General features: G+C 45.2%; 1 protein-coding gene and 1 pseudogene across 1 annotated transcript; one reads left to right on the top strand and one right to left on the bottom strand.

Moving 5' to 3' along the window:
- Window positions 1–7788: 7788 nt before the first annotated feature.
- On the bottom strand, window positions 7789–8583 carry LOC146179628 (ubiquitin-conjugating enzyme E2 Z pseudogene; annotated as a pseudogene).
- Window positions 8584–10871: 2288 nt separating this feature from the next.
- Window positions 10872–21483, top strand: LOC146179627 (uncharacterized). The gene is made up of 5 exons (XM_084580226.1): window positions 10872–11093; window positions 12502–12612; window positions 15702–15752; window positions 16916–16969; window positions 20503–21483. The coding sequence occupies exons 1-5, from the start codon at window positions 10872–10874 to the stop codon at window positions 21481–21483; spliced, it is 1419 nt and encodes a 472-aa protein (XP_084436352.1).
- The last annotated feature ends 1591 nt before the right edge of the window (window positions 21484–23074 follow it).

Below are 23074 nucleotides of genomic sequence, written 5' to 3'. Positions count from 1 at the left end.
CTGCTTTCGATAGCGTCCGAAGATTGGAAACTTGCATGTTCAGCACAATTACACGAATTAATAACCCCTTTTTGTATCTATAAATCTTGTTCTCCGCAGTGATGACTCAGTGGTTAGAGCGCTCGACTGCAGAACCGAAGGACGCGGGATCGAATCCCTTCCACTGCGGCATGTTTTCTTAAGGCCGAAAAACAAACCGCCCGTATACTGTGTAATGTACAATGCCAGTGTCCGTTAAAGAACCCCAGGTGGTCGAAATTTCTGGGGCCCTCCACTACAGCATCCCTCATAGTCTGAGCATAGCTTTGGGCCTTTGAGTTCTATAAAACAGGCCAACCTATAAAACTTGTCAGTTATAAGTAGTATGAGGAGAGTCCTGTGCTAAAGTAGTATTTGACTGCACTACCCTGTTGTAACGGCTTAGCGTGGCGTGAAAATAGGTGCAGCTTTGACTTTCGTAGGAGCCAGAGCGCCTCCTCCATATGGCCGTGCTCTTTTTAAAGACTATAAAATTTCTAGTTCGCCCTCCAACAACGATGTGCACACAACCGAAAATTATAAAAGTTGTCACGCTTCGTCGTGAACTTTTCAGTGTAATAATCGCGTGAGGGGTAACTTGCCTCACACTGTAGAGTGATGGCTGGTGCCGCGTACAGCCACAAAAAATCATGAAGGTTTAGCACTTCTAAAACGATACAGAACGAGAGCCATGTTTGGCTTGGTTAGGCTTGTTGCTAAGCTTTCATGTCAAAGGTCAAAAATAAAAGGGCTTTGAGGTGATCGGTGAATGAAATTCAAGGTCAAAGAACAAGGGTCAAAAGTAAAAATTATTGAGATAATTGACCAACGCAACGTTAAGTGGCCTATTTAACTGTAGCCCAAACTGAATGTCCATGGCCTCGATGTGAAATTGTTCCACCCGATGACACTGACGAAACCGGGTGTAAGTGAACTCTCTTTCTGAAAAACGAGATACCTCCACGTTTTCTAGCCGTCGTCAAAACTTTCTTAGCAACCCATTGTGATATGCGCAGTTTCGTGGAGGACAGCCGCTCGCTCTGGTCGAACGGCTCCCGGCTGCCTCGCAACCTGCACCTGCTGGTGGTGTACGCGCTTCTCTCGCATCGGCTTTGCTCAGTGTACGCCGAGGGCCGCAAGATGGCGGCCACTCTAGGCCCTGGACTGAGCGCCCGCTGTGACCCACGCCGCGGCCCCGCCTGCGCAGCAGTCAAGATTTTGCGGCGATGCGCCGCTACCAGAGAGGCCCTCACGCTCACTGCGCTGGACGCGTTCGACCTGAACGACCGTTTCTACGTGAACACGCTCAAGTCGGTCATCATGTACGGTGTCATCCTGCAGCAGCTTACCAGCACCGTTGGTTAGCAAAATGACAAACAAGTCACCTCGGGCCTCCTTTCATTCGCGCCGTATTCCATCACAGAATTACATGAATCCAAGCGGGACCCTGCATTAAGCCGAATGCCTTTAATGGTTCATGTTGTCCTGGACAAAATGTGTCCCCTTTTGCGGCGTTCTGATTGGCCGAGGCGGGATCACGTCATAGGTTTCGACCAATCAGAGCACCACCATAGTATGCGCGAATGAATGCTTTATATGGCCATATGTCAATCAATGATCAATTACTAATTAATCAAATAATTATCAATTGATGAATAATTTAGCCATAATTAACTAATTATTAATCAATTGTCTGGCAAACTACTGTATTATTAATTACCAATTAGTTAACTATTCGCTTTCTAATTAGTGCCAGTTGCGTACCAGAATGCGGCACTCAGGCTTTCGCCCTTCACTATTTTAGTCGCTAAAATCCCTCGTAATTTTTTAAGGCTACGCTGTATATTTGGTAATGGTATACGGCTTGTCACAACTGTCGAGGCAGCTCGGCTTTAAACCACGGGGAGAGCATGTGGGAACTTCATATCCTCTTCAGATATTGAGGTGAATTTTTAGCCCCAATTTGCGTTTCTAGAATAACTTTTCTGCCTCTCTCAGGCGTACGCTGATCCTCGCTTGGTGTCTAAAGTGTTAGTAGTAGCTTAGAGCATTTAACATAAAATAGAATTTTTATTTTTCGCCACACCGCCCAAACTTGTGAAGCCACGACCGAAAAAGAGTCCGTGACCTCTCCTCATTACTAGGGAGTGGATGGTATAGTGTAGCACTGCTTCAAAGATCCGCACTGAAATTTGGTTTCTACGCTAGCGAAGGTTTCTTGTGAAAAGGGGCCCGGTGGTAGCAATACTTGATTTTCTTTTGTATCTGTTAATTCATATTTCCAGACAAAATAATGCTTTGTAATGTGTAACCTAACCTAACCTAACCTGGCCTAACCATTTCCCCTCAGCATCCCTTTAACTCTCATACATAAAGAGAAGATGTTGGATGTGTTTTATAGTGAGAGAGCTAGATTTTACACGGAGCCCAACCCTGCAGCCACCGGTTTTCGTACGCACCGGCTCCTCCGTTCCTGATAATCTCCATGTATTATTCCCACGATGCGTACGTAAGAATAAAGCTCGTTCTTGTATTCGTCTTTATCCGTCCTTGTTCTTTCAAGCGCTTTCGATATGTCTATCATGCACCAACTCCACCCTTCTAACCGGACACATGGTAGGAGAAGAATCATCACCAACCTCTATGTGGAACCATCATACATCACAAGAAAGCATTTGAATCAGTCAATATCAGTTATGCGAACATTACGGAATCAGGTTGTGGAAGTGCCGTACAAAAAGATTCCGAGAGCACTGTGGAGCTTCAACATTAAAGAAGAGCAAAAGTTACTGCAGCACACGGTGTATCACGTTTTCTTTCATTGTCATTAACAACTTAACGCACCGTCATTAATATCGCTGCTGTCATCATTATCATAATCACTAATTTCAGCGTTATTGTCATTTCTACCATCGTCTTACGAGAGACAAGGAGAATTTTGAAGTGTGTTTCACAATCCCGGGCGTGGCGCAGTTTAAAGCACTCAGCTGATGATCCGAGAGATGAAGGGTCGATTTCCGGTTTATTTTTATGATGACGTCATTACGATGATTTACAAGTGACACATAAGCGCACAGATCTGACGCATAGATCTCGCGCACAACTCTAACACGCGGGATTTCGTTCCATGAGCCTAGAAAAGCTTTCGCCTTAAACACTAAAAGACCTTTGCAGCGAATGCACGTACACTGCAGTCCTCCAGAAAGACAGTTATAAAATCTCAATACGGAGGTGCGTTAGGAAGGCAAAGTGCTATTTATCGCATGTTTTCGGGAACTGTTTAGAGACTTGGATTGGGAACAGCTAGGGATAAGCGTTTATTGGGAATATCGCGGTCATCGGCAATTCGCAAATGACCAAGCCTTCCTAAGGAAGTAACGGGATGAACAGCAAAGAATGGTTGAAAAGCTAAAGGCAATCGTTCAGCGTAGGAAAAGAATAGAAATTTACGACAGGTGACGGGACGTTCATTGTGGTAAGGAAACACACCTACTCAGGCCTGGTAGTGACCGCAGATCTGAACCACAAGAGAGAGAAGCCATTTGGCAGGTAATCACAGATCATGAATGACAATCAACCAGTATCCCTAAAAGAAAAATGCATAACTGCTGTATCTTACCAGTACTCGCCTATCAGGAAGAGACCTGGGCCCGTATTCCGAGTTTACGTCGTTATCGAAAGTGTCGCTATCTCCCGTGACCTCGAGCTATCTGATTGGTGGAAACGCCGGAACATGATGTTGCCATCTCTTCCCGTTCTGTGGTGGCAACACTCGGTTCCGGCGTTTCAACCAATCAGATGACTCGAGGTCACGTGAGATGGCGACACTTCGATAACGTCGCAAACTCGGAATACGGGCCCTGGAGGCTAGTGGCGATGGTTTAACTTCAATTATAACATAGAAATAAAAATTAAATGTACTATCCCGCCCAATATGACTTGCAATACCAAGCAATGTGGCGGCATGCGACGGGCTTTAAAACGAAAGAGAACGGATTTTGCTATTCCAGCACACAGCACACCTGTGCCGTCTAGTCTCGGCAGTGACACAGCGTTATCGCATTGCTGACTATTGAATGCAGAATGCTAGGCCTATGTCGTACTTGATTTTTCTTCGCTAATTTTTGTTACCCGTTAATAATTATCATTTATTAATGATGCGCCACTAATGCTGCGCACACTCCCAGACATCCTGAGGGTGTGTGGGGCAGCTACTTCGGTCTCAAAAGAGATGCCCTCGACTTCTGTGGCAAGCTCAGCCGGAATTCAGCTACCTGTAGAAACAGAAGGGGGTGGCCGTTTGGTTCCCAGCCTTATCCGATTCATGCAAGACTAAAGGGTCGGTGTCAGAATTAGCAAACTTCATACACAGCAAGAGACGATATAGAGAGGAATTCACACTAATAAAAATAAACAGGCAAGAGCTAGGTTCACAGAGAGGCAATGCAACGCATGCAACTAAAGAGGTATTCAACAAACACAGAAGCTTTTCAACTATGAACAATACACGAGACAGACATAACAAATAAATGCCAAATTGTTCACCGCGTATTGTAGCAGACCGACGTCTGGAGGGTCACGATGTGGCCGCCCTATAGAAGTACGCCGCTCCCTCGCTGCTCAGTGGGCTTGCCGAACAGAGGGTTGACCCCAGGAGCCGAGCAGTCGCACTTGATTCACTGCAACACTCTCTGCCACACTGCCTATGGCACTGGCTTGTTAGTCGAGGCGACGCGACCTCAATAAATAGGGCATGCCGCGTCTGCCTGTTACAACGCGTCAAGACAGGCCAGCACATACACGTAACTTCCACTGTGCAAACACCCTCTCTCTCCGCCGGGATGCGCGTTGTTATTGGTCAACTTCGGCCGAACCTTCAAGAGAAATCCAGTTGTTTCTCCGGCCGGCTGAGTCACCGTCGCCGCTGAGTGATGAGGAGGGGGTGATGCCGATGCGCGCAAGGCTACGCCCTCTCATCGCGCGGAAAAGGAGACATTTCTCTAATGAGTGATAACAACATTTTGACATTAGAAACGAGAAGAATGATTTCCAGATTGCGGTTTCTGTATCGGCTTCGAAATCACCAACTTGATATCAATGCACAATTGTTCATTCATCCACGCGTGGGTCGTCCAACCCGACACTCCCATCATCACAACCTGGAACCAATCTTTGCCCGTACTAACAGATTCAAGAACTCTTTTTTTCCGCGCACTGTCTCCCAGTGGAATGCACTTCCAAAAGGTGTTTTCTCCGCTAATAATGTAACAGTTTTTGAAGAAGGTTTACGAAAAGCCCTGCTTTGAATTTTTGCTTCCCTATTTGCTGATTCAATTTTTTTTCCCATCATATGTTTGCACTGTACCCTGTTCGTTTTAAATTTTTGCTTGCCGATGGTGGCGCTGAAATGCATTTTCTTTTGTCCTGTATTGCCCTCCTGCTTGGTTTATATTGACTGCAGTATGTTCTAAATTAAAAAAAAATAAAATTTCTTTAATGCTTTGTAACGTTCTACGCAGACGCCGCACGCGCGCTGTGCTGACTTGAAGAAAACGTGGTGGTGGTGGCGGTGGTGTAAACTTTATTGGCCATAAAAAATGCAGGTTGGGGGCAGAGCCCCCCTCAAGGTATATGGGGGCCCGCGCAACGGGTCCTCCCTTACAAATGATGTACCAGCCTCTGGAGAGCCAGCCTCTTAGTTGCACTGGTGATCGTAAGTCGCTGACCTTGTAGCGATGAGCTCGACATGAGTTGTTCCCAGTAAGCGAGTGCCACCTCTGTGGAGGGAGGATGGGGGAACATGTGCCAATTTCTTAACACTGTATATTGCCCCACAACATTCTCAACACACGAACATCATGCGCACATGCATGCGCTCACAAACCACAAGGAGCAAAGGCGCACGTCACGCATCAATTGTACGAGTTTCACGAACTCCGGTGACGAACGTCAAAATTTGCACATCAATACCATGAAGTTCCCATACATAAAATATCGCTATTGTGATTACAAGCTTCAAATAAAAAAAAAACACACGTGTCACAACAGCCCTCGTACGTCACTAAATCGGCGGCAAGTGCAATGACGCATGCACAACAGATATCAAAACACCGGTGGCAAAGGAGTCTCCGCCGTAAAGAACGAATTCCCCTATGTTCCCAGAACCCTACCGAACATTAGAGAGCAGAGGGGAGCAGAGAGAGAGACAGAGCGTACACTGCAGCGCGCACGATGCGGTGCTCCCCTCCCTCGACCGCTATTAAGTACTGGAATGTTGGGAGCTTACGGTTAGCGCCTGCACCTCTCACGAAAACACTGAGTGTCGGCGCGCCAGATGGTTCATTGGATAAGACGCTAGGCTAGTGGTGCGGAATTCCCCCAAACCAATCGCGGCTGTCGCATTTCGATGGAGGCCAAACGAAAAGGCGTCCGTGTGCTGTGCGATGTCAGTGCACATTAAAGACCCCCAGATGGTCGAAATTGTTCCGAATCTCTCCACTACATCTCTTTTTCTGTTCTCTACTGCTCTTCCCCTAGATACAGCGCCTTTCCTTTCGGTTTCATCTGCGCCATTTTCGACGACGGGCGTGCCGAAAATGTTGAAAATGAATTGCCGTGGCCTTACAAGGAGCTTTACATCTACATTGGAGGGCACTTACGATCGCTTGCTTGATAACGTTGTAGCGTAGGACTGTGTGCTATTAGGAATACCTTAGACATAATTATAAGAATTAAACTGATTGATTATTAGCAAAACTACGTGTTCGCAAGCGAGGAATCGCAAGGTGAGCCGCCGACAGAAGCAAAAGCTGAATTCCCGTCATACCTTCGAAGGCGCAGCATAAGTGTTCCTCACATATTTATAGCGTTACCCCTACGAAATTTTTTTGCGAGTTTCATGTTATTCCTGGACTCTGTACCTCATGCGTTCCACGGATGGCGCCACTTACTCGTGTGCCGCATGTTTCATCTCGCGCTGTGTAACAAACGTCGTTTCCACTGTGCAACAAGCATTGCCGTCTTCATCGTCACCGTCACTCAGGGACGGGATCACTAAGCTATCGCCACAGCCGATCACGCCTCGTGTACAACTGCAATCGCTGTACAGTAAATGCCATCTTCATGACGAGTTCTATCTGCACCGATCCGTGACCTACCGTGACCTAACCTTGGTAAATAGTCCTATATGCGCCATCTCGCAAAACAAGGCGTCCGTGTGCTGCGCGATGTCAGTGCACGTTAAAGAACCCCAGGTGGTCGAAATTTCCGGAGTCCTCCACTACGGCGTCTCTCATAGCCTGAGTTGCTTTGGGACGTTAAACCCCACAAACCAACCAACCAACCAACCAGCCATCTCGCAAAAGACAGAGAGACCTCAGCCGTACCAGACAGGCTGCCGATACCATAAAACAACGAGAAGCCAGACTAGTCCGTTGCCGAGATTACCACGCGCGAAAGCGAGCCAAGATCGAAGTGGCAGCAGCGACTGCGGCGGCGGTTGCTAACTCTCATGAAACTGGTTCAAAGGTAATTAAACCTTTACAGTCGTTTTCCTCCGATGGCCACTCTCAATGTTTCACGAGCTAGAATATTCTTGGTCTGAAGCACCACGCTACATAGTGCTCTCGCATTAAACTTTTCATGCAAGAACAATCTCAGGGCTGGCGCAGAAGCCACCGTAGCAGTTGCGACGATTACCTGTACTTTTTTTTTTATTCGACTTAAGTAGGAACCCTGCCCCGCGGCGATGCAAACACAGCTGGTGATAAGTCAGTCGTTGCCACTGTTTTCCATAGCCTTGTTCATCTCCACCTTCTGGTTCAAGTCCTTCAGTCTCTGCAGGAGCGCCTCGTACTGGTACACACCTCTAACGCCGCTGCGATCCCGCAGCTGCTTGCCGGTCAGATGGAGACGACCGTTGACGATTTCTTCATATTTGCTGTAGAGCTCGGCAAAGGACTTGAAGACCTGCTCCCTCAGAAGAGACGGCAGGCGGGAGGTTCCGGAGAGGCAGGCGTCGACTGTGTCGCACACAGCCACCCTGATCGTCTCGTGCTGAATGTAGTCGTTGTAGCCGTTTGCGTAACCCAGAAATTTTACGACCTTCATTGCAAGCGATGGCAGAGGCTCGTTGTCAAAAGGTTGCTCACTGAGCAGTGACTGGACGGACAACAGCACTGTTTCCAAGGTTTGTGCAGGGCTCCAGGGTGGCCCTTCCCATGTGCCAAGGATGCTGAGGCACACCTTGCCGGAGGCGTAGAGGTTCGGGTTGAATTCGACCCGCCCGGCGTCAGTCGTCATCATGCGGACCCGAGGTGGGCTCATTGGATAGTCTGACGGAAACCTAATAAAGAAATAGAACAAACCGCCTTCGTATGGCGTCCCAGAGGGGCCAACAATGAGGGCGTGGATCCTGGTCAAGTCGGTTTCATCAAGGCTGATGAAAATGCCTGAGGGAGGGTTGGCGAGGAATTCGGCGATGTCCTTTTTCACTCGCAGCAGGCACTGCGGACTGGGCTCCGAGCGGTCATCCAGTAGTGGGTCCCAGAAGTTCTTTGCGGCCATGGCGTTCAAAGGCGAGCCTTTAAATGGGTCGATGACGTGCAGCGTCCGTTGCACGTTCTAGCCCAGTGAGGTTGCCTTTTCTTCTGGCTAGCGTCTCGTGTCCTTTTGGATCTGGATACGTCCAGTGCACATGCTCAATGACGATGACGCTCGAGGCCGCACTTGAAACGGGTCAGCATTATGTACGCGCTAAAGGGCATACATGTTTGCTTGGCTTGTGCGTGACATTTTGATGCCAGAAATTCTTAGCTATTCGTATTAGCTATAAATTATGCTTCTAGTACTCCTACAACTAAACAAAAGCAGTGCCAGCGAAAAATATAAATATTATCAAGCACCCCGTGACATACGTCGCCATTTTTGTCAGCCTATATGATGCGAAACAAATCACTGCGAAATGTTTAACTTCCTTGTTCTGATTTTTCGCCGTTGAGACGTTATGCGATACCACCATCAACAATACGTTATTCCAGGGCTTATCTATATACTATTCGCTCATTTCTGTGACCTAAGTGTACAACGAGGTTGTAAGGCAAAGTTTTCTTTTTAAATATCAGTAGTTGGTTCTGTCCCTTCTATTCGTTGTCTTTATTTACGTGTTCCGGATTTCTTTTATAGTTACCCAGTCAAGTAGAAAATAAACACTTAGAGATTTGTTGTTATTCTGTGCATGGTCATCAGTGACTCAAAAAAAGCCATGTCGAATCATAGCAAGGGTTCCTTGAGTACGGCAGCCGCCAACGTCCTGCAAAGTTGCGATAGAAAGTAGCATTGCCGATATTATGCAATGTTCCAAAAAAAATGAAGAGCTCGACCGCAGGAGGTGCACGATAAAGAGCACGATAATTGCTAGGGAATAGAGAAGGAAATGTAAATATGAAAAACCAAAAATAAAAAAGGGTAATTATACTAACGCACGCAGTTGGGGATGTCGCCAAAATGTATGATTAACACACTTCCTCAGTTTCTTCGCTGCTTCTGAGTTACGGCTTCTTGGCGGGAACTCTTCGCTTCTCGATCCACTCACAAAGCGTTCTCGTGAACAATCCGTTGCTCAGGATCGTCAGAAGCCGCTCGGCGTTGGCGGTTCTTTTCATCAATTTAGAGTGCGCTAGGTATCGGTATAAACCATCATAGCTCGGCGCCATTTCTTGGGGCTTCGTGGCCACGTGAGCGAGACCGATAACGAAGAAGAAGGAATGATTCGGCCTCCGACCTGCCGTTAGTTCGCACGCAGCTTTATTTCTGGACACTATCGAGGATGCCGGACCTCAGGTTTCTCCACTTCATTCTGTTAGTTTGCATCGTAAGTACGCACATAAATTTCCATATGGAGTTTTCATGCGGCTCCACTCGTTAAAACGTATGTTGTCGGAAATTTATTACTGACCTCCGCCACTGACGTAATCGTGAAGGCTGTTCATTTTGTTCCGCCTGCCGACACATCGCGAAGGCTTGTATGTCTGTTTCTTGTGGCACTAGCAAAATGCAATGCAGTCCTAACGTCGACGGATGATGTGTCATGATGAATTGTACCTTCCCCACACCCACTCCTATAGCCCATCTGACCATCACTGAAGGGAGTACCACTAACGACTTCGGGTCGAACCTTGCGGTAAAAGGGCGCTACGCAGAAATCAGGCCTCGAATTCTGCAGGCTTATTGGCTTTGTCACTTCTGCTCTTCCCCTCTTTTCTGTATGTCATTTAGCGCAGATATCACTGTACTTTACAAAATGCCAAATGGAGAGAGGAGAGTGGGATGCTGACACTTGTCAGGCTTGTCTACGCCTTTTTTTTTTTTTCAGCCTCTTTGGGAACTGTTCTTTGATTAAGCATATTAAGTCGATTTAATATGAAGGCCACCTTTCATCGCCGCAGAGTCTAATCGAATCTTCTATTCTTACTAATAAGACATGGCCCTACCCACATTCTAAGTTCCAGGAAATTAAATCGTGAATATCGGCTGGTCTTTACTTCAGCTGGCCAATCAGGTGATTGATTATGAAAAAAATAATTAAATCAATCAATCACTAAAATATTTTATGAACAATGCTGATTTCCTCCTTTCTTTTCAGGCTAGCAATATTTTCGTGACTTTAACATCCGTCATGATTGGGAGCAGAAGTTTGAAAAGTGAGTGTAATTCTTGCAAGTATCTGTAAATTAGAAGCTTAAGGTCTTCTAATTGAGTGTTCTTCAGCTAGGAGGCTCGTTATTGCATTTTTAATCTACGCAGTCTTCCTTCTCTTTTTTTTTTTTTAATGGTTTGGTGGCATTCACGCGGTGATGAATAATGAAATGACTAAAAGCCTGTATGAGTTTTGTTGCGCCAGTTACTTCAGGCATGGCAGAAGCGCTATTTGTCCTGCAATTGCCTTTCGAAGTACTCATTTAGCATTCAATTTTCTACGCACAGGTCATGGTCTTATCTTCGACATCGTCTACAGCATCCTGTGTTCGCTCAACCTGGTCAGCGACGTTATTATGTTTAATGCACTAAAGAAACCGGTAAGCATGCGGCATTATCATCCATACACTGTATCTCATAGTATGCAAATGGCTTTTATTGCGATAGCCATAGTGCGCCAGATTTCGGCCCGTCGCTAGTCCAGTGAAGGGCCACGTTTGACATTGAACAGCCGGGAAGAAGACGAAGACGAAGAAAATGAAGACGACAAAGAAGATGAAAACGATGAAGAAGGCGAAGACGAAGAAGACGAAGAACGCTCGGTCACCTGCAGCTAATGCTTTCGCACCACATTCGGTTCAGCAGCATTGAACCCTTCTCATTTATAAGTGGGCAGGTAGCTTACGCTCTCACGTCATACACTTAAAGGATGAACTTAAGTGTCCCCAATAATGTAGCACCTTACACTGATTTGGCGTGATAGGAGAATAATGTAGCAGGCAAAAGAATCTTCCGTCATTTCTATCGAAATTCTACTAGGGTTAACCAGAGTTAAACCACAACTAATTTTTTTTTCTCTTTTTACATTTCGCCTCAAACCCAATACGGCCACCGAAGGCGGAGCTCTATTCCATCATAGTATCTGATAACCGCTGTCACTAAGGCAGCGTGGTGGGTCCCAACACAGTTATAAAGCGGAGAGCTAATAAAAGGTGGATTATATCGGTGAATTACGTCTTAATTAAAACCGAACTACATTCGGTGTTAAGCCGAACATTTGTGAGCCATAAAAGATCTCCCAAGGAAAAGATAATGGAATCTCTCAGCAATCATTACGTCTTCGGCTATCGAACGAATGCCAGTTGAGAGTGGGAAAAAAATATTAACCGGCAATCAGTACGACTAACACAGAAGGAAATGCGTTTGAATTCAGTCTCCGATTTCATAAGTACTTTGGTTCGGTTTATAAGGTTTAACGCCCCATCGACACTTGCCGTAGTGGAGAGCTCTGGAAAGTTAAAACACTTGGAGGATATTCAGCGTGCATTGCCATAACGCAGTGCACTGGCGGCTTGCTTTTCGCCTCCGTCGGAAGGGGGCCATGAGGGCCGACAGCGGATATATCAAGTAACCTAACTACCTAGGCACCACGGCGATGGCGTTTTGCGCTGACGAACGGAGCTCAATCGGACCAACGGCAATTAACCTTCTTTGTTGTATTTCTGCAGTGCATCACATCACCACTCGCAGCATATCGCTCAGCTAAAGGGGAGAACAAAAAAAAAAAAAAATAAAGACGAGCATGGGTGATCCAGTGCTCTTAAACTTAGCGCTAAACGGATTTTTTTTTTTTTTCAGGGTATCCTCATCCAGCTAACTTCTTCGTATTATCATTCTAGTTCGTTCAAAACAACTCTAACCTGCCAGACGAAGCAGGAACTGCTCAGTTATGACCAAACATTGTCGCCTGTCTATTCAGCTTGCCTGTTGTCTTTTCCGCCCTTGCAGAAAGAGCAGGAGACTAAGGTGAAGCTTCGACTGTTCCTCATTTGGAATACCGCGACCACCTGCATCGGTTACATCACAGATATATTCCTGGGCGATTTCAACAGCAAGTATGTAAGTAGCGTCAGTGGTGCATTCACCAACTTCTTCTCGCAAAAGCACAGCCGACGACCACATCTGTTCATTTCTCACACATGAAAGTTAATCCGCTTCAGACCAGCTACAATTTTTCACATACTGCGTGAGATATATTCCAAACATTTACGTAAGGAAACAGGCATGAATTATTAGGTGTGTGCGACACTAATGATTAAAGTGGTAGAAGATTTACCACGAGTAGATAAGAAATCCAAAATTCAAAGACAAAAGGAGTTATAGTTGACAGTAATTGCCTGCTATTAGGTCCGTAAACCGTTTGAAGCTTAAAATTAGTCCTGCTATGAAGCTTCAAAAAAGCTGTTTTGCCTCGGTGTCCAACGGAATTAAGCAAAGTTTCCGCAAACTGCTCCTGCAGAACTCACACTGATACTGTGCTGATTTCCCGGAGGTAGCACTGCCCGAGAGCCACCGAATCGCTAAAATGCTGTGCCGAACAGAAGAAAAATGGTTCTTGAATGGCACAGCCAATACTCGCTTCATAAAGAACCAAAGTGCATATGCTGACCACGGCACGCGTACGTGTTCTGCAATGAAGTCACAACATGGCAAGCCGGCCGGTGTGGTTATAGGCACGGAGTTTCAAAGCACCTTCTCTCATTGAACAAAATTTACTCGCAAGAAATCTTCTTGATTAAAATCTATAAGAAGTTGCGGTGTGTAATGATTCATCTCTAGTACTTTTATATAGAAGGTCTTGGTTCCCAACTCGGGCCTGAATCTAAGAAAAAAACTCACTTTTCCCGAAGTTTACAACGTATTCTTTAAAACGTGGTTTAGTTTAGAAAGGGCTAAATTATTTTCACATAAACCACTGCAACACGTAAAAGCCTCTAAAAACCTTATGTACAGGTGACCGAGGTCATACTAAAAATCCGAAAACTCCACACCTTTTGCAATTTCACTCGCCCCCGAAAAGACAAAAAATTCTTATATTGTTTCATTTACCGCGATAGATGAAACACTACGCAAGTAAAATATTTTGAAATATTTGTCATTTCGTCTTGTTTCACACTTGATTTAGTTATTTTCATCTTCACCGCTTTTGCTTCTTCGCGGAAACTAAAGAGTACTTACTTTAGCACAAAAAAAAAAGTTTTCTCGAGAAAAAAATAAATAAATAATTGGTTCACAGGAAGGCAAAGGCAAAGTATCTGTCACACTAGTTTCTGTGGACACCTGAACCGCGCCGTAAGGGAAGGAGGAAGGTTGGAGTGAAAGTGGAAAGAGAGAAAGAGGAGCCGTAGTGGAGGGCTGCGGAGTAATTTCGAAAACCTGGGGATCTTTAACGACCGCTGACATTGCACAACACTCGGACGCCTCTTCGTTTCGCCTCCATCAAAACACAGCCGCCGCGGTCGGGATCGAACCCGTGGAATGGCCAGTGTACCCTTTATTTGTAATCTAGCTTTATTATTTTCCTAACAATTTAATTATATTACAGTTTAAAAGTGCTTTTTTCCGCCATAGTCGCGTTGATAAGCTGTCTAACCTGTACAAAATAGTAGTGGCAGTCTCCATGAAGTGTATGTTGCTAGAATAGCACTTTTGGTTTGGTTTGGTTTGGTTTAGTTTATGGGATTTAACACCCCAAAGTGACTCAGGATATGAGAGACCGCCGTAGTGGAGGGCTGCGGAAGTTTCAACAACCTTGGGTTCTATAACACGTGTGCTGACATCGAGCAGAGCACAACGCCTCCACCGAAAACCGGCCGCCGCGGCCGGGATCCGATCTCGCATACTTGAGCACGGCAGTCGAGGTAAACCTCAAGTCCAGCTGAAGATGAAACGGAGTACTGCTTACTCTTGTTTGCTCTAAACCCTAGACATTATAGGATATAGGTCAACTTCTATGTGTGAGGCCACTCTGCGATATTATACGACACTGTTATGCACGGTCCGAGCGTCCAGTGCGTGGCAACAATTTGCATTCGAAGTTGTCCGGCGCTCGCTGCGAATAGTCAAGGTTCCATAAAAAAACAATGGACTGCGTTTCTGAAAATAATTTACGCAACTGTGTAGCAATGTAGAGTGTGTTTTTATGAACATATTGGTGAAAATTGTCTAATATTGCAATGCGAGTGTATCAAAAATTTAGCTTCTGAAGTTTATATTGCGATCCCAACAAATAAATAAGACCACCGTAGAAAACCAAAGGGGTGCGTTTTCAAAATTATTATGATAAACTAGAAGCCTTCCGAGGAAAGATATGCGTTACATATACTGATTGTTATGACTAGCAGCTTACCGGTATCGCTCAAGAGCAAAGTATACAACAGTTGCATCTTACCTGTACTTACCAATGGGGCTGAAACGTGGAAGCTAACAAAGAGGGTCCTACTTAAGTTGAGGACAACGCAGAGGCCTATGGAAAGAAAAATGGTAGGGGTAACATTAAGAGATAGGAAACCTGGAGAGTGGATCAGAGCAATAACTCGTCACTAACATTCTAATGGTATAATCAAGAAGAAGAAATAGGCATGGGCAGGCCATGTAGCGCGAAGAGAGGATAACCGATGGTCGCTTAGGGCAACAAACTGGATTCCAAGGGAAAGAAGGCGTAGCAGGGGACGGTAGAAAGTTAGGTGGGCGGATGAGGTTAAGAAGCTCGCAGGGGTCAAGTGGATACAACTAGCACAGAACCGGGTTAATTGGAGGAATATGGGAGAGGCCTTCGCCCTGCAGTGGGTATAGTCAGGCTGAAGAAGATGATGATTGTGATGTTAAACGATATGTGAAAACAAATTACGTTCAATAACTCCTTCGGCACAAAATATCAAAAATTCTTGATATCAATGCTTACAAGGACATTAAGGCCCTCGCTATGGAAGTGGTGTGACTTGCAAGCCAGAACAGAGTTCCACAACGAACTACAGATATAAGTTCACTCCGTTCAAGTCGCTTGCTTTGACTTCAAGGCAGATAGCCGCACAGCCGTCGGCGGTGAATAGTAATTCGTATATTTCGCTGCTCTTCATTATTGCAGAATGTGAAGTGAACGGCGTGCTTTCCCTCTCTCTCTTTTTTTTTCTTACTCCCCCGTTTAGGTGGAAATTAAGAAGGAGAATTTGAAAGGCAGCGACGAAGAATCGTTCCGGGTAAGTACCCAAAGCACTTGGTGTGCCGCCAACAGCTGAATTGCTGTGAAAAGGAAATAAAAAGCCTAGGGACGATTGCTATACTCCCTAATGCGGGATTTGAGCGCAGCTACTTAAGCGTTTTTGCGCTATGTATAGGCAAATAACTTGAGAGGTGCTTGTGTCTATATATGTGCAGTTACAATTTACTCCATTTTCCTCACGAGCCAATGAGAATTTCTAAGAAGCACATAAAAGCGAGACACGTGTGAGCGGGGCAGAGCTCGTGTCTCTTCCTTCTATTCTTCTGAGAAATTCTCTTTAAATCATGCCTCTCCCTTGGCTTGTGACTCTTTCTCGCTCGGTTTCATAGGCAGCGGCACCGACGACGACACCGGTCAATCGCCAAACGGGCATTCTAACAATTATACGAGCGGCCATTTAATACGATAGAATAAGATGCATACCACCATTTTCCTGCGCGGAACTCCTAAATACAAAGCATGTAAAGCAAAACTACGTAGATCGCACAATTACTAATTCAACCCGAGCCACCTCATGAACCACGTTTTCCAGACGTTGCTAAAGCGTCATGTGAAATTTGGAGCCATCTTCTCCTGTTCTTCTTCCTTGGTAGAAATCAGTTCTGTGTCCAGTTATGGGTGTGCCAACGTTTTTTGAGGAATAAACAAAATTAATTTCCTTCTAAAAAAAAAAAGCATTTAGAATATCTCCAACCACTAGTCTCGAACTCGTGACACCTGCCTCGAAAAAGCCTCTGTGATCACCTTGTAGCGTATAATCCCTGAGATTCACGTCAGGAATTCTATGCGTCGCAGTTCGGCCTGTTGTTGCAGATACACTTGTTTCATTTCCTAACTTTTCCAACCTTCGTTTCATTGAAAGCTGCGCATTTGCCTTTAGAACGCGGCAATCTATAGATGCAGGTCAGCTAAATTTCTCCTCCCCACTGTCCCTTTAAACCAGGGAAGTAAAGTACCTTATAAGTAAGGAGAAAACTGCCTACCCTGCCGTTTTTACCAGTCAATTTAGTTCCACTCGTTCTGTCTTGTACAAACCAGAAAATTCACACCCTAATTAGTTTCTATTTCGATCATGACCAACCTGGCAGCGCTATGAATGAGTGATTTTAACCAAGTACTGTCCTCGATTCCTTTTTTCAGACCAAGCTGTTTTACTTTTCCGTGCTGTTCAGTACGGTGGTATTTGCTGTGAAGGTAAGGCGAATGAAATCATTCGAATTTATGCGTTTAAAATTTGAGAATTTTTTACACCTATACAACTCTTTAACTAGCTCGTCAAGAGAATTAGCGTTGGATTGATGTTGCAGATTAATTCGAAAGCATTTCTTGACATTTCTATACTATCGCCACAGCCGATCAGCTCGCGTGCAGGAATGCAACCTACTCTCGCGCCGTGTAGTGAATCAGTTTACATCGTCGTCTTCATAACGTTCCTTCATTTAACCTAGATAAATACACTATACAAATGTCTTATGACGTTTGCCTAGCCGAGTGCGACTGAGGTCCGCTAGCGTAGTGCCGGTCGAAAGTGCCAGGTGGCGTGACAGAATTCGCAATGCTTTCTCATCACTGCACCTAAGCAGAGTTAAGTGCACCCTTGGAATTTTTCCTGCAATCTTCGCCGCTTCAGCTGTGACTTCATTTGCTTATATCTCTATTTAGTTATTGACAATCTATTGACTATTAAGAGCTACATGTAACGGCACAGTTGATGCATCTGATAGTTCAAACTGCACGAGAATGAGTTTGCTTGTCATCCGATTACTCCACTGCGGAAGTGAAGAATACTAATACTCCGACCTGCTGGGGGTCTGAAATATTTCTCGCTTTTTAAATGTTTTAGATGCATGAGTGTGAGTGTGTATGAGTGTGTGACTAATATGTCGCCCGACTCCTAAACCATTGATTAACGTTTGAGTTGTGCGAAGGAGGCATGATCTTGTTGGCAGTGCGGTAACTGGTCGGCACATGACTCTTTAGCGAATTCTAAAATGCGTTAGTAGTTAGTCCCTCTCATATTTTAGCGTCTATTAATCTACTGTGCAATTACCAGAGTGCATTTTTTCTTTGGGCAGGCAGCGTTTTTCGAGATACGCAGTGATTCTAGCATAATATGTGCGTGAAATATCTGCGAAGGTAAACTTCCACGCATACTGAGACGTCATTATTACCACCTGTTTTTATTGTTTTAAATAGGATGCGCACGATTGCGGTGACTGTCGTCTGTCGGACGTATCCAAGTGGATAACGCAGACGAAGGAACCAGGAGCAACGTGACGGGAGGGAGAGGGAAGACAGGAGAAGGAATTAAGGAGGAATAATAGAATTGCAGTGTGAAATAGTTATTTGATGCAGAGCTTCCGAACTGATTTCATGCAAAAATTACCTATATTTTAAATGCCGTGTGTCCCAACTGAATGTAACAAATGGTTTAAAAATGGCGGTATCTCCTACACTAATGAAAACGGGTGAGGGCTGTTGAGAGTCACGTGGTTTAGTTAATCGACAGTACTTTTTTCAAGTTCTGCAAAAATTGATTAACTTTTAAATTAACTTTTAATTTAACTTTTAACTTTTAATTGTTTTAAAGAGTGACTAACTTTTAAATCGTCGCCTTTTGTAAAAAAATAATGTTAATACAAAAGCTGTTAATCATCTTGCAAAACTTCTGACTGACAGGTTTGCGTCCAGCTACCATTCATGTAAAGGTACATTTTTTTTTTTCTTGTGGCCATAACCAATATATCGCCTAACAAGAAAAAGTTTGCGCGTTACAGGAATGCCACTTCTGCGTCTCGAAATGCGCCTCAGAGAACAAAATCCGCTTTTCTGTAAAATTGCCTCCCACACAATGCAATGGATGTGAGTGATAGCATCATGTGACAGCTTTCTTCGAAGGACATTAAGTAATGCAGCCTAATTATACCATGATAGAAACATTGTGGCTGGACGTTTTTCGAGCTGATGTATACAGCTTGTGCATTTAAACTGTCTCTAAAACCAATCATTAAATATTTAGGTAATCATTCTTTACTATTTAATTATATTTTACGACAGACAACAGCATTTTATTTTTTCTTTGATTTCATATATTTGTATTTTCTTGATACACGCTATTGCTTCCAAGTGCCATTTTCATTTTATTTTTTCTTTGTTTTATATGTTTGTATTTTCTTGATACACTTTTATTTGTTTACCCACTCCTGCCATAGCCTCACCGAGGCTGCAGTATGTACAAATAAAATAAATTATAAACCAGGCCAGGCGCGACTATCAAGAGCTCTCGGTTTGTTTCGTCGGGCTTGGGTGTTTAAACGATACAGAGTTAAAAGCCCGTTTAAAAGAAAGAGAGAGAGAGATCCGGCGTTGTCGTTGTTGGCATTGTGAACGAAAATTTACTACACCTCTGACATGTGGTAGTTGGCAGGTGGCATGGCCTAGCACTGATTGGTCGATGGGTTTTATGACGTAACGATACCACGTGATATCACAAAGTGTGGAGGAGTTGCCAGCTCGGGTTGCTCATTGGAGGTGGGAGAGTGGGATAGGAGTGCATCTAATGTCTATGTCGGGTGGTCGCTTACGACCCGTAGCTAGATAGCTTGGTAACTTAAGACTGTATGCTAATAAGAATGTGTGAGATATTAAAGGCACAAGATAAGGGAATGACAATTAAATATCAAGCAGAAACATGTGCGCGAACGAGGAATCTCAATGGGAGCTGCGATCGGAGCCATTAACACTATGACGTTTAAGCGTCCCTCGCAATTCTTTTTAAGCTTTGTTACATTTATCCAGATGCGGCGCAAGAACAATAAACTTTACACTTCGGCCAAAAGCCGGTCCTTTTTTCTTTTTTTCACACAAAGGCCGCTTCCCGGCCGGAACGTCATATTCTTTTTTATCCGCCTCTTACTTTTTTTATTATTCACAATTCGCCGCTATTACCATTTTTTTCCTTGACCAAAGAGTGTGCTTTGTGTGCCCCCAAATATCACACAAGTGCGAGACCGCTTGAGTTCAAATCTGCGTGCGATATAGCGCCCGTACGATATACACTGTGAACAAAAGCACGTCCTTTTTCATGTTTATAACCCACAACTTCAAGAAAGGGTGCATTTAGATACTGATGTACTCGTTTAATAGATGGAGTGCTGCTTACTGCACTTACTAAAAGGGTGCATCAGTACCTCAATGCACCCTTTCTGGAGGAGTTGCAGACACGGAAATGAACCATAGGAGTTCGACTTAGTTTACAGTGCAGTCGCAACTTGCATCAACTATCAGATGAAACCGTCAAATAATACACCCGTGGGTGTATGTGAGAGAGAAAGGGAGGAGGGCAACCTTGCTGGTTGCAACGAGTCATGTTCACGCGTATTATACCATCGAATCAACCTATCGATCCCCAGCGATATTTTTCACATGACTACAGGAAATTTAATTCATAAGCTTACACATGGCCCTCTAAAATGCCCATTTTCAGGGTTGCATCTATACACGTTGTTGAATTATTGCCAGGACAGCCAAATGAAGTAGGGCTAGAATTAGCTTCATTCGACTTGGCACAACAGTAAAGGTGTACTATATCGGTAGAAGCGGTCATCATCTTCTGAGTGCATTTATGCTCTCCTGTTAGAAAATTTAAACGCTACGTGTACTGCCGATATGAGTATGTTTCATAGGCCTGCCCTTTGGCATTCTTGTTCTCGTCCTCTCTCTTTCAGGGTGGTATCCTGTACGCGATCTACCAAATCTACACCAACTACGACCAGCTGGTGTCCGACGACCACCTTGGAGCTCAAGGAGTCAGAGGGCCTCTGTTCGGCACCGCACAGCCAACCGCGTTTATGTTCCAACAGGGAAGCCAGCTAGGAGTCCCTGTGAGCGAGGCACAGGGCCCGGCAGTCAGGATGATTCCTCCGCCAGCGGTCCCGTATGCCGCCGCTCCCGGCTGGTCCCCCGTAGCACCCGCCTACTATGGGCAGCCCCAAGACCCAAGACAGCCATACTACGTGGCCTTTCAGCAACCACGTTTTCCGATTCAACAACCTCAGCTCGAACAGCCACTGTTACACCCCGGTACAGAACCCTATAGGGTAGTTTACATACCTTACCGCTCGGATGCTGTCTCGTCCCAACCAATGCTGGAACTGCCTATAACGGTAATCGAAGAAAGCATGGCCGCCAATAGGACAGCCGAAGACAGTACCGCTCAACCTGCAGTCGGCGAGCCTACAGCCGCTGTAGCAGTGGACCCCCAAGTGGCACCACACCTTGGTGTTCAGCCTCAGTCAAAGCGTTCTCAGAATGCACAAGTTCCAGCTGGGGCAGCACAGGCAACGACGACTCCGGATACGCCTGTCCAGGCAACGGCTGAACAAGCAATGTTTTCTCAGAAAACGCAGGGTGTGGCCACTACTGCTGGGGGTGCAGCATCAAAGACTTCGTCGGCTCCAGTTCCAACGGCTTCATCGACAGAGAGTCGGTCCGAGTCTATTGAGAGTGCCACGTACCAAGCAGCATCAGCTCAAGGACCACTTGGTTCGCTTAAGCGCCCTACCAACGCAGCTGATCGCGATGCGCAGGCTGAATCAGCGGCGGCTGTGGACTGCTTCAGCCAGGATCGGCAAAATGTACTCGACCAGCCGAGTGACAAGGCAGAGGAAGAGGAGCGCGTGAATTCTGCTGCGAAAAAGAAGGAATGAACGTCGAAGAGTGAGGCGTACTTTGGGGATCCTGCTGTTCGAAGCTAGGTTGTCCAATGATTCGTGCGCCGCGTTTAATGACGTCTGTATTCGGCAGCGTCATGTGTTCTTTTACAGATGCCCTCTAGAGTATTTTGCGCCTTTCGGGACCATCGAGCCCCGTCCTCCACTCGCTGTCAGAATAGTTTGCAGTACACTACTGAACAATGGTCATGGTTAGGAGCCGCTGCATCATTTATTAAAAAACTTCGAAAATTCTGATGTTGATGTATCGCACTGAATATGGGTTTTCCAAAAGGCGTAGTCCCGGATCTGCAGTTTCTGGTGTTAATGTACCCCACGTTTGAGCAGGACACATGAAGTGGGTAATAACGAGGACTCGTCAATATATTCGGTTCGTTGAGTCATATAGTACAGAGTACTGGTGCAACACTGCACAATAAAATGGCGGCTACTGCATCCGCTTCAAGTTTTTATTACTCTCTTGATTGGAACCACTCTGCATACACTCGCTTTGAACATAGAAATCGGATTGATGGTTGTATGGTGCGTAGCGTATGTATGTAGCGTGCTATGTATCTGGTGGAGAGACCCATTTTGTTTTCGCCCTAGTTTGAACCGATAACAGATGAAACTAGTAGGAAAAGAACCTGTGAACTAGCTAGCAATGAGAGGGAAAGAGAAATTCAGGGTTAAATCGCCTTCCGATGAAATTCGGGACGATAATTTCAGTGTTCAGGATAATATCACTGTGCGCGATGTGCAATACAGACAGTGTTTAGAATACACAGCCAGTCAACAGTCCCTTCTCTCGCCCATTTCGTTTTGATTTCGGCTAAAATATAATTAGCGAGTGTTTTGTCCCTAGCACAGTCTGCTCGCTTCCTCTCTCTTAACGTTACATTTATCATTTTAATTTTTTTCGTTATTCCTTTTCGTTGGCCCCATAAGGACGGATAGTAAAGTAGATGCAGTTATGCATTTTTCTTTCGCTTTCCTTTTGTGAGATGTTGAACTGCCATCCATGAACTTCAATGTCGTCAACTACGCACCGGCAGTTATTTCTCCAGGAATTAAAACTCAGGACCGTCAAAGTTTTTAACAAAAGAATGGTGGGCGGGGAGGGGGGGGGGGGTTGATCGTAGAGGTAAAGCGGTAATCACTTTTTGGTGGTCATCTGTTTAAGAATAAATTCGACGCTAATTAACGGGGTGTCGTCGTCATAGCTGGATTTAGGCGCATAGGTTCGAATTTCTTGTGCGCTTCTATCTCCGCGTAGTTGCCATAGCACACTGGAGTAGCAGTCCAAGGTCACCTTACCGCCGATCGAGCTCTCTATCTTTCTTTTCATGAAAGTGTTTGATAATTTCAATCATAATTACCTGATAATGTTCGAATTTTAGAGCCCAGCTCTAGCTCTTAGGCGCCCGTTCCGGGCTTGAGAGGCTACGCTGTAACCGGCGAATCCTTACTAACACACACACACACACACACACACACACACACACACACACACACACACACACACACACACACACACACACACACACACACACACACACACACACACACACACACACACACACACACA

This window comes from Amblyomma maculatum, chromosome 9 (genome assembly GCF_055883805.1).
Source record: "Amblyomma maculatum isolate TAMU_Amacu chromosome 9, ASM5588380v1, whole genome shotgun sequence".
Taxonomy (NCBI): Eukaryota; Metazoa; Arthropoda; class Arachnida; order Ixodida; family Ixodidae; genus Amblyomma; species Amblyomma maculatum.
This window is presented reverse-complemented; position numbering and strand designations above follow the sequence as displayed.